The 19,761-nt window shown below is 55.9% G+C and overlaps 1 protein-coding gene across 1 annotated transcript in view; it reads left to right on the top strand.

Moving 5' to 3' along the window:
- Positions 1-1,738: 1,738 nt before the first annotated feature.
- The window catches only part of LOC128844953 (cytoplasmic phosphatidylinositol transfer protein 1-like), a 43,689-nt gene continuing 25,666 nt past the window's right edge, over positions 1,739-19,761 (top strand). The window contains exons 1-2 of the mRNA XM_054043133.1: positions 1,739-2,155; positions 8,101-8,303. Coding sequence (XP_053899108.1) covers positions 8,256-8,303 — 48 coding nt within the window. The 5' untranslated portion in view covers positions 1,739-2,155; positions 8,101-8,255. The remainder of the gene's footprint in view (positions 2,156-8,100; positions 8,304-19,761) is intronic.

The following is a 19,761-nucleotide window of genomic DNA, read 5'->3' as shown; positions in this document are numbered from 1 at the left end:
CTGTATGGAGCAGGGTTCGAATTGACAATGCTGAGCCATTCTAGTGGCCATGGTCTTTCATCTGGTCTCAGCATGGGTGTCATTAGAGGGGTCCTGGAACTGTCAAGTCAGCTGTTTCTGAAACAAACACTGCTCTTGCTTCACGTGGTGATGCCAGGAGGTTTGCCCTTGCAGGTGCAGCTGGTCATGAGTTACTGTTCCCTGGGTCTGGTTGTTTGCAGGTTTTCCTGCTGAGTTCCATTAGAGTTCATCCATTCCAGCCCCTCCGCCCTCCTGGCATGTGCCCTATTCCAAGGGGATCAGTCAGGATCAGGTGAGGGAGAGTGATACTAGGCAGCACTTGTGTGTTTGCAAACAGACTGTGGTATGCGCTGTCTCTAGGGAAGGTCTGGCTTATACTTTATACTGTTTGGAAAACTTGGGCCCAATCCTGTGAGGCTGTGAGTGCTCTCAACTCCCTTTGAGGTCAGCAGGAGCACAGACTTTTGGGTTAAATCTGGCCCCAAAGTGAGGATTCATTAAAGTTGTGCAAAACTTACAACTATTACAGATGTTTCTATTAAAAAAATAAATTTTACCAGAAATCAAATGAACAAAAGTGTTTGCAAGCTAAATATTTCAAGGGCATGTTAGTGCATGAAAGCCCTCGAGTGAAACTCACCACTTGAAACTGGAAACAAAAAGTAAAAGGAACTGATCTGTGTTTAATGACCAGGTTGACTGAAAGTGCATTGAGAAAACAGGCATTGAGAAAACAGGCGCATTAAATCTTACTTGTTTATTAATGATCATTATTATTGCTTTGTGCTGATAATCTGTATAAAACATACATAAAGACAGCCCCTATTTATTACAATCTAAGGCCCCAATGCTGTAATTGGATCCGTACCAGTGGCTTCAATGAAGTCTATGGACTTTGCATGGGTGTCAGAATGTGTGTATCTGGATCTGACTGCAGAACTGGAACCATAGGCCAGAGACACTTGGAAGGAAAAACATACTAGGACAAACAGAGACAGGGGTAGTTTAGGGTATTAGTGAGATTCCACTCCGAAGGGTCAGAGTTTTAAGTGGGTCTTGAATGACGTGAGCATGAGCAGGGGGAAGCAAATTGGATTTGTAAAAATTCCTGGTCCATTTGTGCTTCGGGTCTTATCTGTGGAGCAAGGCATGCTTCTTGGAGCAGCAGCCTTGCTCCACAGGTGGGGAACTGTATAAGGCAGAATTTCAGACTCACTAATCTATAATAGTGTTGGTAACCCAGCTGCCAGGCCCAGATCCTGCAAGGCCTTACTCCTGGGCTTAACTTTAGGCTGTGCAAACAGGACAATGACTTCAGTGGGTGAAGAAAAGGGAAGAGCCTGCCTGTAAGGTTTTCTTGAATTGAGAGGTGTGTGTGTGTGAGGGGGGCAGTGTTTAAAGATGTGGGATAACATTTGCAAAGGCAGCCTCCCAAACCCATGTTTAGACACCTCAAAGAGGCCTGATTTGCAGAGGAGCCAAGCAGCCCCCGTCACAGTCCAGCGGCCTTTTGTCTGGCTGCAGGACCCAGGGTTTGAGGAAGCTCGGCTGGCGGGTTTGCAAATGTCAGGCTCCGAGTTTAACCTGGCGATGCCCCTCTCCTGGACAAACAGGCGGTAACCTCCCTTCTCTCTCTGCAAGTCCCACACGCCAGCCGGAGCCAGGCACCCCGCCCCCTGGCCGAGCCAGTCACAGCGGCGGCTGGGCTCCGACTGGCTCCCCGCTCGCCGGGGTTGCGGCTAAGGTTTCTCTCGCTGCTCTGTCCCGGCTGGCTCCCTAGCGGCGGGCAGGTATTTCCACCCTCCACGGCTCCCCCGGGCTGCCTGCGCTGCCAGATGCTTTCCCCTAGGGGTCGGTGTGAGCGAGGGCTCGGCAGCAGGATGCGGCGAGCGGCGGCACCGGAGTGAGGGAGCCGCACTCGCAGCCCAGGGGCAGCGGCGTGGGCAGCGCGGATCGCTGGCTCCCGACCTTCCTGGGGCACAGGCAGCCCGGCTGCTGGCGGGAGAGAGGCGGCGGGTCCCTCGGCCCAGCGGGGCCCCTTTGGAAGCGGATCAGGAGTTGGAGGCAAACTCCTGTGAGCGGCCGCCGCGGGGACGGACAGATGTGAAGGAAAATCCCGCCGCTCCGGGTCCGGGTGAGCTGAGTGCGGGGGGAGGATGGAGAAGGGGGGAGGGCTGGAGAAGCAGGGAAGGGAGGAAGCTGCAGGAACACAGGTGGGGGGGCAGAGGAACCACGTGTGAGAGGATGGGGCAGGGAAAGAGGCGCTGGGGGCACGGGAGGGAGGGAGGATGGTGCAGGGAAAGGGGGCGCTGGGGACACGGGAGGGAGGGAGGATGGTGCAGGGAAAGGGGGCGCTGGGGACACGGGAGGGAGGGAGGATGGGGCAGGGAAAGGGGCGCTGGGGCAGGGAAAGGAGGATGGGGCAGGGAAAGGGGGCGCTGGGGGCACGGGAGGAAGGGAGAATGGGGCAGGGAAAGGGGGCGCTGGGGACAGGGAAAAGAGGGAGGATGGGGCAGGGAAAGGGGGTGCTGGGGGCACGGGAGGGAGGATGGGGCAGGGAAAGGGGGCGCTGGGGGCACGGGAGGAAGGGAGGATGGGGCAGGGAAAGGGGGCGCTGGGGGCACGGGAGGGAGAGAGGATTGGGCAGAGAAAGGGGGCGCTGGGGGCACGGGAAGGAGGGAGGATTGGGCAGAGAAAGGGGGTGCTGGGGGCACGGGAGGGAGGATGGGGCAGGGAAAGGGGGCGCTGGGGGCACGGGAGGAAGGGAGAATGGGGCAGGGAAAGGGGGCGCTGGGGACAGGGAAAAGAGGGAGGATGGGGCAGGGAAAGGGGGCGCTGGGGACAGGGAAAAGAGGGAGGATGGGGCAGGGAAAGGGGGTGCTGGGGGCACGGGAGGGAGGATGGGGCAGGGAAAGGGGGCGCTGGGGGCACGGGAGGAAGGGAGGATGGGGCAGGGAAAGGGGGCGCTGGGGGCACGGGAGGGAGAGAGGATTGGGCAGAGAAAGGGGGCGCTGGGGGCACGGGAAGGAGGGAGGATTGGGCAGAGAAAGGGGGTGCTGGGGGCACGGGAGGGAGGATGGGGCAGGGAAAGGGGGCGCTGGGGGCACGGGAGGGAGGGAGGATGGGGCAGGGAAAGGGGGCGCTGGGGGCACGGGAGGATGGGGCAGGGAAAAGGGGCGCTGGGGACACGGCGGGGAGGGGAGGCAGAAATCTCCTTGCCAGCCGAGCTGTGGCTCTGTAAAGTTTCTCCCCTGCAGTGCGGGGTCGCGAGCGCGGATTCTCTCTTAGGGCGCCCATCCTATCGCCTCGGGCCCTGGCGTCAGTGCTGGGCCCGGGCAAGTGCGGACCTGGGTGGGGCGAGGTGCCGCGGGGCTCTACTTTCTCTAGTGAGTTTCGGCCTCCGGCGCTAGCCGCTAGGCAGGGCAGCCCCCACCCCAGGTCAAGCCTCAGTGAAACCGGCGTCATGAATAGGTAACCTATCTGCCCGCAGCACCTGATGGCCGGGGCATGTGATGGCTGTCCGGGGTCGGGGGATTTCTTTGTCTGCGAGCTCCCTGTGCCAGGCCCGGAGCTGTTCTCCTGGGGGGCTGGCAAACAAAGAAAGTGCAAAGCAGAGCTCAGGGCTCACCGCCTGAGGACCTGGCACCTTTCCCCCAGGACAGGGCGGGCCTGGAGCCCAACGAGGAGATTCCGTGTTTGCGGTAGGCTTAACTGGGCAGCTGGAGGTTACCTTAGTGACACATTTACTACAAAACCAGTATTTGCTGGGGATTAGCAGCTGCGTTATAAATAAATTGGCCTTTGGGTGAAGACAAAGTGTAGTGTCAATTTATCAGATGCAAGGGGCTCTGTCCTGTCCTAGGGAGCTGGGCTCAGCCAGATGGTTTTATTACTCACAAGGCACCAGACAGGGTGTTTCACAATCAACAGAATGAATCGCCATAGAGTTTAGGCTCTCACACTGCTGATCAGAGGCCACAATGATGGACAGGAAGGGAGAACCCAAACAGAATGGAATCCCCACCCACTCGATTCCTATGGTACTAAGGGCTGGGCAAAGGAACATGGGATGTGTCTGCCTTATTCAGTTCCCGTCCCCCAAACAAGCTTTGTTGGTTGGCTCCTGCAGATCCCAATACCCGGTTTGGGTTTGGTTCTGGGCTATCTCTTCCCAACTACTGTAATTATTTCCGTAATCCACAATGTACTCCCTTTGTCTCCCCCCTCACCCCCCCAGATGTGTCTCTTGCGTGGCTGGGGCATGGTATTGACATGTTTCCATTAGCTAGATAGTGCACATTTAATAAAATTTACTGTGGATCTGATAAGATTATTATTGCATGGCTGATAAGGTTGTTATTACCCGTCTGTGTATGCTTAATAAGCTTCTTGGTGTAATCTACTAATAGATTTTCCAAACTGGGGGGCCAATGCTGCTCACCATGCCCATGTCAGAGGTCCTACCAAAGCTGATGGGGCTGTCACATGACCAAATGCTGCCGGATCAGGTCCAGGCCATGTGGAGCTGGGACAAATCCACAGCTCTTTCAAAGGGTCAGGTTCGGCTCCCATTTACACTGGAGGAAATCCAGAGCCCTGCCACAGGAGTCAGTTTCCTCAGAGGAGCTGAGATCAACATCTCCACTGAAGGCAGCTCACAAATCAATAAGTGTTTACTGGAGGGGAAACAATTAGCCTCCTCAGCCTCTCTTTGGGACATAGCACTGCCATAGCATGAAAACATGTTTTGTCTCATTCTTGCCTTGTTTGGTCTCACTGGTCCCTTCTGCTTCCCCCATCTGTTTGTGGTGTCCCCCTGTTGTCTCTGTGGGGCAGGGGCCAGGTCTTTGCAGGAAGTGTGTATAGTGCTTAGCTCACTGAGACTGGGCCCTCTACCACAATCCAAATCATAAGCTGAAGGGACCTGATCTCCTCTTGCTTGGTGTCTCCCTCCTGCCTTGTGCTCTCTCCAAGCGCCTGTGCTGAGATTGTGGTGAACGGGCTGGAGGCTCACAAATCAGGCCCCTGAGCTTACCAGCCTGGTTGTAGCATCCCTCCTTGGGTGAATGCTGCATCTGTTTCTTCCATCCAACCACCTGCCCTCTTCAATTCTGCAGTGAGCTAGCACGTAGTGCCCTGAGAGCAGAATATGCACTAGGGCACCTGACAGGGCTTCTCCAGCTCTGATTTCCTCAGCCCCCTAAGCAGTCGGTCTGCCCAGCATGGAGGCATTCTGTCTGCTGGCTATGGGCCTATGCACTCTCTTTCTCTACTCTCAGTCCAATGGACATAGGATGTCTGTTTGGCCACCTGGCTGCTCTCTCTGCCTGCCCATCCATCCTCGGGGTAGGAGTTACATCTGCCCACTTCTCTGCAGCTGGATCTGGGCTAGCCCCCTATCCAGCCCAAGCCTGTGCAAGGCCTGCCCTCTGCTCCGCCTCCAGTTGGGATCTCAGGAGAAGTGCAGCTTTTGCAGCATGGAGCGTGCCCCTGGATTTTCCTCCAGCCCTTTCCCTCCCCAGCTCCTTCCCCCACCCCCGGTTTGTTCTAGCTCCGCTCCCTCTCCTAGAAGAGCTCCTTCTCTAGTTGCCTGCATTTCTCCCTGGTTTTTTATCCCCCCAGTCTTAATGGAGAAGGGTTTTCAGAGAACCAGGAGAGAGGTCTTGCTCCTGCTTCCCAGCTTTGCATCTCAAGAGGAGACATGTGACTCTTACTTCTTGAAAAGACAGCTGAGCAGGCGGCTGGGGCAGGGAGAGGGCTTCGCAGTGAGGAAGGATGCTGTGTGAAGGGGGTGATCGGCCTCGGAAAGGGGGGACAGCTCAGTACTGAGTGGCAGTGGTAGAATGAATTCCTCCCAACCCATCCCCAATGGGAGTACCGAGGGGGGAAGGGAAGTGGAACCCAATCCAGAGGAAGCCCAGTAAGCAGCATGGATTTACGCCCGGATCCATGCCCTCACGGACACTGCATGCATGTTGGATACCAACCATCACTGGAGACAGCAACTCCCATATCTGCTGCCCAGGGTGTGGTTGGAGCTCAAGCCTTTGCTCAGGTGTGAGGGTGAGGGTGAGAAACCACGCAAACCTCACTGCCCAGGCTGCTAGTGCCCTGAACAGCCTACAAGGTGCATATGGGGATCACTCCTCCCAGGCAGCCCGTGTATGAGCAGCTCCCAGAAAACGCTTCTCCATCAGCTGTGGCTGCCTCAGGCCTGAGCCTCTCAGTGAAGGCTCCATCGGACTCTCCCTGCTCCTGGCTGTATCTCTGCCTCCTTCTCTCCTGCTCCCTCACCTGCTGTCTGCAACAGCCTCAGCTTGCCCTCCTCGAAACCCCTTCTGCTCTCTTCTCCCATTCTCTTTGTACCTCCTCCATGGGGGGGAAAGTCTCCTGCTTCTCCTGGACTGGTTAACCACCCTCACTTCAGCCCTCTTAAATACCTCCCTGGAAGCTGTTCAGTGCTAATAGCACTCACTTATTCTGCATACAAATAATTGCCAGTATATAACTGAGCAAGTGCCTTTCCCAGATGCATTCCACATACCCTGTAGAGCCCAACCTCACCCCCATCCTGGGGACTGGCATTGTTAGACAAGGTACTAACCATACGACAGCACAAAGTTCAGATCAGTCCTTCTCCATAGGCTTGGCTGCTCCTGGAGTTCCTCCCTCAGGGCTGCTCAGCTCACACTCAAGGTTCTCTGTCCCTGTAGAGCCACTTCTGCCTCCTTTTTAACCATCTGGGATAACAAGTCCACAGAGCCCACTTACCCTTTTGCCAGCTGGCTCAGCACGAGCTTATAGGGCAGGCTGTTTTAGGCAAACTTTGCCAACCTGTTACAGTAGCGGTGTAAGTTTACATGGAAGCGGAAGAGAGGAAGGAAAAGGGAGTTGGACGGTGGAGAGAATCCATTAAAGAAATCTCCTCCCCTGGCAGCTCAGGGATCGCGTGTCCAGACTGGGTTTATCTCCCTGAGATTGTAAACTCCTTGAGGTCAAGACTCTGGGACTGGCCTGGTGTAATTGACATTAGGTGTGTATTGTACAGCACTGCACATTGTGTTGGTGTGAAATACCCAGTTAATACTAAGCGCCTCTAAGGCTGCCTGGTCCCAGGGCAAGGCTGGGGACATCGCAGGAAGCCCAATGACTCCAGTGGATTCAGAATTCAGCAGCTACTTCAGGAGTAGTTGGTCAGACACCAGGGGAAGGAGTGGCACAACAGTGTAGCCTACACTGACTGGGTGTTAAGTGCGGGCCGACTGCACGTACATTCTAGTCAAAAGCAACATTCCCATTGGCTGCCGAGGGGCCCAGGGCTGTGCCTGTAGGGTGTGAGTCATTGTCACTCACAGGCCGAGGGGGCAGGGGCACCAGCAACTAGCATGAGTGTAAGACAAGGAGTGTGAGGAGGCAGCCACTTACACTGACCTCTCCTTGTGGCCGCCTCTCCCTCTCCCAGCGTGTGGATCACCTTGGTGTTTACACACTCACTGAATCCCACCGAGGGGTTAGCTACATTCCGTGGTGCTGGTGCCACTTCATCCTATTTTCAGAGCCACTTATTTAATCTGCACCCCTATGAACAGCACAGCTGTACTGGCCTAGGGACTCCCAGGGGAGAGGCACCTGCTCCCCTCGGGCTGCACCTGTCCCTGCACCAGCAGCTGCTGAGAGGTGCAGACCTTCCCTCAGCAGGGAAGGGGTTAAACCCCAGTTTAGATCCCTCCCTCCCTCCTCTGTGTGGCTCTTTCTTGCCCCCAATGACTGATGTGTGGAGCTGACGCAGCTGGGGGTGCTGGCCTCCCCTCCTTGTCCAGCTCCTGGATCCTCCAGCTCCTTCCCTTGGTACATGCCAGGTTGTTACACTCTAGTTTGGTGACCTCACAACCACTGCCATGGCAACGGCTTATGAAGTCACAAGCAGAGCTGTGCCGGTAGCAGGGGAGGAAGGAGAGAGGAGCCTTTGCTCTGACTAAGAAGGGATCGGAGAGTCCCCAGGCATACGGGCTGGAGCCCAGCTGTTGCTCTGGTCTGATCTCTCCTCTCCCCACGGCGGGCGGTTCTGTCTCCCTGCAGAATGAGTCCTTCTCCGAAGGAGGCTTGGGTGCCACTCTGCTTTCTCCACACCGACATTTCCACTTGATCCAGCGCTCCCGTCTGCCCCCCACTCTCAGCTTCCTTCCAGAGGGGCTGCCTATGCACCTTGAGCCCAGCAGAGCGAGGGGGCCACCATGCTGATAAAGGAGTATCGGATCTGCATGCCACTCACCACTGAAGAGGTAAGCACTCGGCTGCTCTCCCGTGGGGCACTGCGGGTGGAAGGGGCAGTGTGGGCTGGACCCCAGGCGGCTGAAGGATTAGATGGAACACTTTCCATTTGCTGTGAGGGACGTTCCAGCCCCAAAGATGCCAGCCATGAGGGGGTCTGCCCTTCCTGTGAGCCAGACGACTCTGCCCAGTGTGAGGGGGTGCAACATAGCTGCCCTCCTGCATGCCAGAGGGCCACTGCATGGGGGAGAGGGGGCGGATAGCAACAAGGGGCAGAGGAGGGGATCAGGGTTGGGAAGAGATAGCGGGGGGATAGCAGCAGGTGGGGAGGAGGGAGCAGGGTCTGATGGGGGAGGAGGGGTATGATGGGGGCAAAGCAGGTGGGGGGACAGAGGTCGGGAGGTGGGAGGAGGTTCTGATTGGAGGAGGAGTGTGATGGAAGAATAGCAGGTGGAGGGGCACAGAGGTGGGGTATGGGGACTAATGGGAGAAGAACGGAATGATGGGGCGGGATAGCAGTAGACAGTAAAGTGGGGAATTGGAGTCTAATGGGGTATAATAGAGAATAGGATCACAGCAGGTGTGTGGGAGACGGGGGATCAGGGCTGGGATGGGGTGAGGGGTACGATGGAGCAGGGTGGCAATGGGGGGTGAGGTAGGGAGCTGGGGGTGAGGGGTACAATGGAGCAGGGTGACAGTGGAGCGTATGGGGGGAGCTGAGGGTGAGGGGTATGATGGGGCAGGTGGCAGTGGGGGATGAGGTGGGGAGCTGGGGGTGAGGGGTATGATGGGGCAGGGTGGCAGTGGGGTGTATGGGGGGAGCTGAAGGTGAGGGGTATGATGGGGCAGGGTGGCAGTGGGGAGTATGGGGGGAGCTGAGGGTGAGGGGTACGATGGGGCAGGTGGCAGCGGGGGGTGAGGTGGGGAGCTGGGCTGTGATGGGGTGAGGGGTACGGTGGGACAGGAGGCAGCGGGGGGGTATACAGGTAAGGAGTTGGGGGTGAGGGGCCCAAAGGGGCCGAATGGCAGCGGGGGATAAAGGTAAGGAGTCAGGGGCTGTGAGGTGCAGGATCTTGGATCTCGTCCCCCTGTACCAAATGGGAGGATCCGGCTCAGAGCATGGGAGGCGAGGGGGAGTGTGTGTGTGAGGGGAGGGGGGGGCGTCCTAGAGCCAGGGCTGACCAGATCCAGCCAAGAGGGGCAAAGCTTCCTCCCTGTGATGTGTGTCTGGTTGATGCAGAAAATCCCATGGACGAGGGCGAACGAGCTGGGCAGCAGGGCTCTGGGGCTGCAAGAACTGAGAGCAGAGGAGGGCAGATCCCCAGGGTGTCAGGCGGGGAGTCCTGCGTGGGTGGAGAGCTGGCACTAGCACCTGCCCACCTCCCCTCTCTGGGCCTCTCCTTCTCCCTGCCAGGCGCCCTCCTGGCCGGTGGAACCCAGCCCTCCCTGGTGCCTGTCACCTGCTCCGTCCCCTCCCAGCCCAGCCAGCCGGGAAGAAGTGCTCAGAACAGAGGCAGGGTCTCAGTCTCCCCAGCCTGGGGATGGGGGATCCACAGGGAGAGGGGCAGAGGGAGTGGGAGCTGTCTGCACAGCAGAGCGGGGAAGGCTCTGGGCTTCCAGCATCACATAGGCGAGGAGGGAGCCAGGCAGGAGTGTTCAACAGGCTCGGGAGCTCCCTGCACTGCTGCTGTGTGGCTCGTCCTGGGGAATTTGTCCCGTGCTTCCGGGGGCTGAGCTGAGGACTAGGCTGTAAGAGCTGATTTCTGATCCCAGTTCTGTTAGCAGTGCCATCGAGCGGTTCTTGGTGCACATTTAGTGAGTAGTTGCTGAGGTCTGGGCTCCTTCCCCACTATGCTGGAGGGGTCCAGTGCTGCAGGGTCTAGCGGGCATGGAGCTGGGAGTAGATGATCTGCCTAGCACTGCCACTGAGTCGCTGTGTGGCTATGGGCACCTGCCTGAGTTTCCCCATCTGTAAAATGGGCACAGCAATCCTGAGCCTTATTTAAAAAACATCTGTGGAGCACCTGCTGGTGTCCACAGAGAACATTTCCAGCTGTCATATGGCATTACATCCCAGCGCCAGTATGTGTACTGCATTCCCAATGTTACGTTTCCATTGAAGCAGTTGCTGGAGTTGCCACAGAGGCGTTGAGAGATGGGGTCAAGTGGTGAGAGGGGACAAGCACGGGGTTAAAATGTGACCCACACCGTGGAAAAGTTTGGGAGTTCTCTGTTCTGTGCTAAGAGCACTGGTGTAAGCCCTAACCTGCCGGATGCTGACTGTAGAACTGTCTGTTCTCAGGGGACCTGACACTCGGGGCTGGTAGTGTGTGTGAAGCGAAAGCGCTAGGCAGGAGCCGGTGGCGGCCAAGTGTGATGGCTTCCATGTGCAGTGACAAGTGTGCGCCACCAGGTAAAAAGGCCAGTACTTGCAGGTGGCATTTCTGAAGGCCTGCTGCAGGGTTATTTTCACTGTGGGGAAAAAACTAAGCAGAGTCGGGCAGGCTCATGACTTGGATGGGAAATCGCAGGGTGCAGTGGGAAGCCGCACTGCTGATTCAGTAACCGGTGCTCCAGGCTGTTCCCTAGCATGACCCCTGGAAGCTGCAGTGATGGATGTGCTAGAGATACCTACGCAGATAGATACATGGGCCACTGGGCTGCTGGACCCAAATCTACCCTTGCTTATGCCACTGTAAATCTGGAGTAGTGCCTATAAAGTCAAATGGAGTGACTCTGGTTTTACAGAGTTGTAACTGAGAGCAGATTTTGGTTCATTGCTGTTTGGAAGAAACAGGAAACCCAGGTTCTGAACACTTGTGAGCATCAAAACTCTGCCATAGCACACTGAGAGAGGCATAGCTCTGGCCCTATTCCAGTGAGGGGTCATTGCACTCTACCAATCAAAAATTCCCCCAGCAGTTTCAGTTGGATACAGTATTCATCCCCACTCCCTGTCTTTAACTCTTGCACAGGATTGCTGTGCACTGTTAAAACAGCTGCTCTGTTCCACTTCAGAGGTGGCTGCATGTTAGTGGCAGAGGAAGTTCTTCCTGTATGTGTGTGTTATAAAGCGCTTTGGGATGGATTTGGATGAAATACGCTGTGTGGGGTAATTGTAAGATCACTCTGTCCACAGGGTCCATCTCTGCCTCGTGCCACAGACCTGCAACAATCCCAACTTCCCTGGCACCATATGTTCCATGGCTGGGCGCTAGCCAGACATGCTGCTCTCCCATACAAGAAATGGGCACATCATCTCTGCCCATGGCCCCATTCACGACCTTTGCTGTCGTGCCACCTACTTGGCACAGGTTTACTGAGGGCAGCTGGATCGCTGTGGGAAAAGGGACTTGGTGCCAGTGGCAGATTGAGAGCCGCATGCGAGTGGAAGGCAGCTGCTTGGGTCAATCCTTAGGCTCTATCTCACCAAGCAGATTGAGGGCTGACCTGTATGGCGTGAGTGCAGGCACACGCATGTCCTGGGAGCAGAGTCCTATATGGTTGATGGAAGCAGAGAGCTGCGTTTGCTGGAAGAAGTGACCTGGAGAGAGTAGGGGTGGGGGTGTTAAAGAGGAGAGCAGTGAATTAGTGGGCAGTGACCGAAGTGTGCCCCATGCAGGTAGACTTAGCGTCTAGCACAGCTAGGCCTGGCCCCAAACTCCAGCCAGTTCCACATCCAGATCTGCGTTCTTCCCCGGGAGCTGATCTCTAGTTTCCAAACTGGCCAGGAAGCGCGTTGTGGGGAGGGGAGCTCGGGCAGGCTCTGCAATGCAGTTTTGGTCTGCATCAGCCTGCTGTTCAACAGGACAAAGCGACAGCAGCTGTGGGGTGTGGGTAGAGGGGCGGGGGGGGGGGGGGGGAGAGACGGACGAAGACTTCAAGCTGCCGTGCAGGTCTGCAGTTTGCGGGCAGGAGGGGCCGGGTGTGTATGAAAGACGGCCAGAGGGGAGGCTGTGGTTTGATAGCAGGCCCCGAGCTCAGCATGGGCCCAGGGTCAGCTACATGTGAGGCCTCCCCTGCACGGGAAGTGTCAGGCAGGCAGCTTCCTGCCTCCTGCAAAAGGCCTTCGTTACCGTGGCAGCGTGCGTCATGGAAACTTCCTTATTGACAGGTCTTCTGAGAAACCGAACCGAAGGTATGTTAAGATGCTGAGCGCGGAGAGCCCTGGGCAGCAGCCCTGCATGGGGCCCACAGTCATAGCGGCCCTGCTCTCGCCCCTCCCGTCTGAGGTGCTCCAAGCACTCTGCAAACACTCATCAATCAATGCTTGGGGGACCTGGGCATGTGAGAGCATTGCCCATGTGTTATGTATGGGGAAACTGAGGCACAGAGCCAGGCAGTGACTCGCTCAAGCTCACTCAACGAGTGGCAGAGCTCGGAACTGAACCCAGAAGTCCTGACTCCCCAGGCCCCTGCTGTAACCATTGGGTGACACTTCCAGTCCTTATGGGGCTGTGCTGGTTTTTGGAGCTAAGGGAAGGGATCGGCATGTAGGATTTGCCAAGGCAGATGGACGCATCCCGGCAAACCCACTTAGGCCAGCATCTCCCCTACTTTTCACAGGATGGGGCAATGCTATTGCCATGAAGGGGTGTGTGTGCAGGGAGTGATGGGGGGCTTGCGTTGGCCTATTTCCCCCCCACACACACACACTCACACACAGCTCATGCCCGGAAGCCTGAGATTCGACTGCTCTTATAGTGTTCACTTGTTTAGCTCCTCTGCCCAGTGCAAGTCCTCCCTAAGCCTGGCCCCTTTGGGCATGATTTTCCGAGGTGAGCGCCTGCAGTTCCCACTGACTTTGGCTGGAGCCGTGGGCACTCGGCACCTCTGACATCCAGGTCAGGGGGGTGGGACCTGTGTGGAGCTTCCCCCAGCTTCCCCGTGGGACGCATCCTCAGGCTGGGGCAGCCCCCCGCTAACCTTTGGGCCTCTGAGCACCCAGCCACTCCGCAGGAGTGAGCTAGGGAGAGTGATGCAATCTCTGCCGTGGTCAGCTGGCACCACTGCAAGGGGAACCTCCTGGTAGCTGGATGCTTGTGTTCTGGGTGCCCTGGAAAAATGGGGCCCTCTGCAGCATCAGAGGCCACCTCCGTTGTGTTTGGGTATTGACACTCCAAATTGAAACCCGTGTTTTGGAGCGTAGGGGTTGCAAGGCTCTCTCTTGGGCCAGCCAGGGTCACTGCAGCAGATGTATTATTTGTATTGCTGCAGCGCCTATAGGCCACAACCGAGATCCAGGCTGTGCTAGGCGCTGTACAGACACCTAGGAGCCTAAGCCCCGGATCTGAATTCGCTATTAGAACTATGGCAAAAAGCCTTTAGTGGCCTACAAGGTGAACTTACGACTTTTCCCTAATGCTAAAAACAATTGGCTTGTGATTGATTAAATACAACAGATTGAGGATTCCTGGCTATGGCACAACAGGCCTGGGGTGATCTGGGGAAGCTGGCCGTGGCAATGCATGTGCTGATGGGATATAATTCAAAACCGCATGCGCTCCTCAAGCAATTAGTCTCTTTTAGCACGCAGTATCGTAGGCTGAGGAGATCCGAGCTCTGTAGTGTTGTCAATAATTATTCCATGACTAATGCTGTGCATTGTCATTGCTACAGCTAGCTGTGCCTATGCCAGTAGCATAATACGCGGCTCCAGAAGGGCTACGAGTATTTACCACTAGTAACCTACAATATATTTACAGGCAGCTACTTTTAGAAGCAGATCTTGACCTTATTCATGCTAACTGCTGGAGGCGTGTGCTAGTAGTGATTCCCCACGAGGATAGCAGCAGTAGCATACAGCACAGTGCCCATGCTTGCAGAGAGCTGTGAGGAGATCTATAGTAAGTTACACTGTCTGTGGTACAGAGCTGTGAGTTTATCTGTAGTAAGCTACCGTGCCCATAACTGCTGAGACTGTTGATAAGCTTAGTAACGTATAGGAAGCAGTAGTGGCATGCTTTAAAACTGAGTATATCGATAGTAATCTAAAACAACGATTCTCAAACTTTTGTACTGGTGACCCCTCTCACACAGCAAACCCCTGAGTGTGACCCCCACCGTATAAATTAAAAACACTTTTAAATATATTTAACACCATTATAAATTCTGGAAGTGAAGCAGGTTTCGGGTAGAGGCTGGCAGCTCGTGACCCCCCATGTAAGAACCTCACGACCTCCTGAAGGGTCCCGACCCCCAGTGTGAGAACCCCTGACCTAAAATATCTATGCTTGCTGAGACCTCCCAAGTATCCCTCTTAGAATCAATGTAATATCATATCCATGTCTATGGAGAGCCATGGCTAATCTGCTTACAGCACTGGTGCTAGGGTTCCTCTGAGCTATACCCTAGTCTCTCAATAGTAAACTGTAGTGTTAATGTTTATGAAGAGGCATAAATTCCCATCAGCAAGCCCCGGTAATTACAGTAGGTCCCCAGCATCCCTATGGAAAGGTTGCTTTGTAGCCTTGATTAGAAAGGGCACATCAGCAATTTATTCAGGATGCCCACTAGCATACCTTTTTCCAAATGTACTCTGGGGACTGCAGGGCTGTCAGTTTCTAATGTGCTAAGAGAGCAAAGATTTCGTGTTAACATCTGGAGAACATTTACAGTTAGGTGAAGTGGAGATAAGATCTCTCTGGCAATTAGAATGATGAATAGGATCTTCAGTGGAACAGTAAAATAATTGTTATGCAGAAGCATCATCAAATATTTTTTTTCCGCTCCCATGTTATTTATTGAACAAAAAGTCAATGTTCTTTTCAGCAGACTCCTCCAGAAGGGGTTTATTGTGCTTGAAAAGCTGGCGAACTATCTCCAGGCTCCACTTTATAAAGGGAAACGACAGATAGGCCAAAGATGGCTCCCGGTTGCTGTGATTGGAGCTGTCACTCCTGCCATTCCCTGGTTTCAGTTGGGAGGGATCTGGTAGTACAGTACAGTGGTTAGAGCCCTGGACTGGGATTTGGGAGATCTGGCCTGCTGTGTGACCTTGAGCAGCTCACTTCCCACATGTGTGCCTCAGTTTCCCCTTCGAGCCCTTATCTGTTTAGATTCTAAACTCATTGGGGCAGGGACTGTCTCGCATGATGTACAGTGCCTAGCACAATAGAGCCCTAAATCTCAGCTGGAGTCTATAGGCTCTACTGTAATACAGCTGTTTATAAAAGATACCCATGGCAAGATTGTGGCCTGGAGACATGGCATTCCAAGCAAGCAGCGTCCCTCCCTGGACACCCTGAGAACATCCGGGTTAAAATCAGGTTAAGTCTGACATGTGCTGAGCAAACAGTCCATGCAGCCAGTGGAGGAGCACTTGGAAGCTGATCCACTTGGAGCGGTTCATGTTTGCACAGCAGAAACTGGCCCTTTCTGGGGTGTTGTTTGACTGTTTGCAGTGTCCCATGTGAGCGGGAGTCTCTGCTAACACACTCCATCTAGCCTGGCTGGAGGCCTGTGGGTGTGCCCGAAAGAGTCTGAGTGTGCTAACCTCCTCTCCTCCCCTGTACCCCGGCTGCTGGATGGAGTGACTTACCATACGTGCCTTTAGAACTAGAACATGCTCTCCCTGGTCTAGGCCTCAGGACTGGAGGCGGCTGTGTGCCCTACTGGGACGAGCTTGGACTAGGAGCTGGTAATGGGTAATGCCAGCACTCCCTGCTCAGCCCAGAGGACTGTCAGAACTGCAAACAATGGAGTGTTTCCAGCCGCAGATCCCCCAGCTCAGAGCTCTCAGTCAGCCCTGGTTGTTTGTCTATGATAGCAGCAGGGCAGGGGTTGCTTTCTGGCTGAGCAGGAGAGTTAGCCAGGGATCCCAGGCCCAAAGGTCATTGTGTGGATGTAGCGCTTTCATTACTCACTGTAATTTGTATTGTAGCAGCAGCTAGAGTCCCTGAGCAAGGTCAGAGTCCCCTCATGCTAGGGGCTGTGAGCCTGAGAACTAACAGGCTAAACGGACAAAGGGCTGGGGGGGGGGAAACTGAGGCACCGGGAGTTGAAATGACTTGCCCACGGTCATGCTGCAGTTCAGCAGCAGAGCTGGGAATAGAACCCAAGTCTCCTGAGTCCCGGTCCAGTGCCTCTGTTAAGCCCCGGCCCCCTCTGTACAAAGGGAGCGTAGTTTCTCTAAGGCCCCACCCACTTGTTGGGAGAGAGCACTGCACCATGGCTTAGGTTTGCAACACCTAGGTGTCTGACCAGGTCTGGCTATAGTGCCTTTTCCTCAGCCTGACTGAGACCCTGGTGGCGTGCCCTCAGACTGTGTCCCCAGGGAGATCCCCACCGGAAGGGAACAGCTCTATCCTCCCCGGCCTGGGGAGAGGGTGGGGAGAAGCGAGCCCTGGCCTGGTGCCGCCGAGGCTCCTGCAGTGGCTGGCAGGTGTGAACGGACATGCTCTCCGCTGATAGCTTATCTACTCAGCCCTGTTTCCATGTGCCGCACTCGTTATTAATATTTACACAGGCAGCAGCGCTAGGTAATGGATGGGAAGGCTGAGCTGCTGCTGACAATGGAGGCTGACTCAGCCAGCTGCGGGGAGACACTTCCTGGGCAGCTAGAACCTTAGTACAGCCCCACGGCCTAGTAGGGGGAACTAACACCCCAGCTGTGCTCCCCAGCCCGTGCCTACCAGGATCCTCTGCTGGGAGAGGCTCGGACAGGAGCAGCTGGGAGCTCCCCTGCATCCAGTGCTCCTGTCCTGCTCCCTTCAGCACCCCCTGCCAGGAGAGGCCAGGACTGCAGTGGCTATGAGTGGCTGCAGCAAGTCCGGCTTGGGGAGGATAACATAGGATCCTCCCCTCCTCCTGCTCTTCCTGTGCCCAGCTGGGACTGGTTTGGGGCCAAGGCAGGGATCCATTGGGGTCTGTGATATGAACAAAGGCCAGACAGTTACTTCTGGGGCAGCAGGAGGACCAGCGCGGAGGGAACAGGGAAGCCAGTTGGAGGGCTGAGAGCCTAAGGCTCAGTCCCACCCTTTTCATCCTCAGGAAACAATAGAAAATCCAGAGGCCTCTAATGAGGGCTGATTGAGTTCCTCTGAAAGGTCCCACTTGGTCTGTTCCTCCAGATCTCCTGGGAGGAAGGAGGATGGCTGGGGGTTTGGTGGAGTTTGAAGAGCTGCTTGGAAGGTGAGAATAGGGGCAAATCCCTCTCCCCCCCACTCATGGGGGCACAGAGGTCTTTGCCAGCTGCAGGACCACGGCCATCCCCTGTGGAGGTATGGGGGTGGGGGATTCCAGGGGCTATACCCCCTCTATCTGCAGGATGTGTCAGTGGGCAAGGCTGGTGGATGTGCCACAATGCCCCCCCCCATCCCTCACTGAGAGGTCACATGGGGTGCCACTGAGTAACATGAGGTGCTGTCACCCCTTCCTTCTCCTGCAGACAGCCATGCCCCGTTTCTCCCTGCCTTGCTGAATGCTGGCGTTCAGCCTGGGTGCTGAGCCCTGTTGTGCCACCTCTGTTTCCCCCCCCACCCTGCAACTCTGCGTGCTGCCATCCCCAACATGGGCCAGGCTCCCACATGGTGGCATCGTGAGTGGTTTGGCGCAGCCTCCTTTTGCTTGGGGTTGGAGCACGCTCAGTGGGATGGCAGGAAGGTCTGGGACCCACCTGCTCTAGAGAGGCCTTCAGCTCTGCTAGGCCCTCAGCTTGCAAGGAGTCGCCAGGCCTTTTGCTCAGCCATGCCAGCTGTGGCGAGGAGGCCGAGGGTAGAGCCAATCACAGTCCCCCACTCCAGAGCCTCCTCTACCAGCTTGCTGGTGCTGCCATGGCAACCCAGGGCTGCACTCTCCCCACACCCTGACCCCCAGACTGTGGCAGTGGAGGGGAGCTGGGTGCTGATTGCATCCCCTGGGTGGTGTGCACAGTGGCTGCTCCCCCCCATACAGCAGATGCTGCCCTCTAACTGGTGAATGAGCGGGGGGGGAGGGGGAAATGATGAGGTGTGACTGGCCCCCCTGAGCCGCCCTGAAGGTCAGGATACGGGCTGGGTCTGAACTCGTTTCCCCTCGCTATGGTGCTGGTTCATGCATGGGGCCCTGGAAGGGCGGCTTCTGGGGCGAGCGGGGGTGTGGACCCTGATGGCTCTGGGGGTGAATGAAATGAGTGAGGAAACCACAGAGGATCTAAGAGGCAGCCCTGTCATGCAGAAGCCGAGGCTGTGGTTATCCTATGTCCTCCTATGTCACTCTGTGCTCCCCCAGAACTGCCTCGGGTCAGGCTTCCCTGGGCTAGGTATGCAGCCATATCCCCACCCACCAGGAGGGAGCCTCATGCTCATCTCCGCAGTGCCCCCTGCTGGTAAGTGTGGGGCTCAGTGCCCATGTCCAGCCTTCCCCTGCTAGGAGACGCTTTGCCTACCAAATCAATGGTTTCTGCACAAAGCACTGTGTCATCCGCTGCTGATGGGGGGTGCAGAGCTGGGGCAGGGTGCAGATGCCTAGGGCTGGATGTAGATCTTGAAATCCCTCTGTCTCCCCTGGTAACAGCAACCCCTTTAGGACAAGACTGGAGCAGGGTGGAAAAGCCTAGGGCTGAATGGACGTTGGCTCCAATGCCGTGTGGTGCTGAGTGCCCCCGAATCCCACTGACTTCAGCTGGAGTTGAGGGCTCGCGGGATCGGGCCCTAAGTTTCCAGTGTACCGAGAGAAGGGTGATGACAAGTTTGGGGGCTAAAGCAGTGTGCAGAGGTGGGAGCAGCCCCAGAGGAGGTGGAGTGTGAACTACTCTCTCCCCTAGAAAGGGTGGAGCCCTGCAGTGTGGGGGTATGGACCTGCTGCTCGGGAACATGGCTGAAAGCAAGAACAGGCAGTCTCCGTTCCCCTTTTTGCCCTCAGTGTGAGCTGGGGGGAACGGGGCGGGAAGCATGATGGAGCCTTCCATTCCATGAAGCTACCGACACATGCCTCTTCCACCTAGTGCTTGCATCCCTTGACGAAGGGGAGCGCCAGCCAGCCGCGCGTAGCAACGGGGGAGTTGTGAAGAGGGTGCCAGCTGCATTGGGGCCAGTCCCATTTAATATCCTCATTAATGATCTGGCAGGGAGAGTAAACAGCAAGTTAATGAAATTCCCTGATGATTCTAAATTGGGAGGAGCCGCAAATAAGAGCCAGGGCAGAGTATTCATCCGAAGGAAACGTGGGGAGAAAAGGAGAACCCAAGGCTCAGCTTGCAAAATGCACACGAATAACACAGGGAGGGAGAAAAACAAACCATTCTATGGCGGGTGTGGAGGAGCCCTGGGTAGCCCCAGGATAGTGTGTACCGTGCACTGGAGTTTGCAGTGTGATATGGCAGGGAAAAGAAAGGCTCGTATAATGTAGGGTGGCATATGCAGCAACGTCTCAGAGTGAGTAGGCGCTAGGCTCTCTGGCCAGCTGTGTTGAATTCTCCTGTCATTTGCACCAGCGAGAGTGCAATGCTCCCCCAGTCAGCGGCAGCATTCTACACTCTTTTTGTACTGG

Source organism: Malaclemys terrapin, chromosome 10 (assembly GCF_027887155.1).
Source record: "Malaclemys terrapin pileata isolate rMalTer1 chromosome 10, rMalTer1.hap1, whole genome shotgun sequence".
In the NCBI taxonomy this organism is placed as follows: Eukaryota; Metazoa; Chordata; order Testudines; family Emydidae; genus Malaclemys; species Malaclemys terrapin.
The sequence above is the reverse complement of the archived record's forward strand: the minus strand, read 5'-3'. Positions and strand labels throughout refer to the sequence as shown.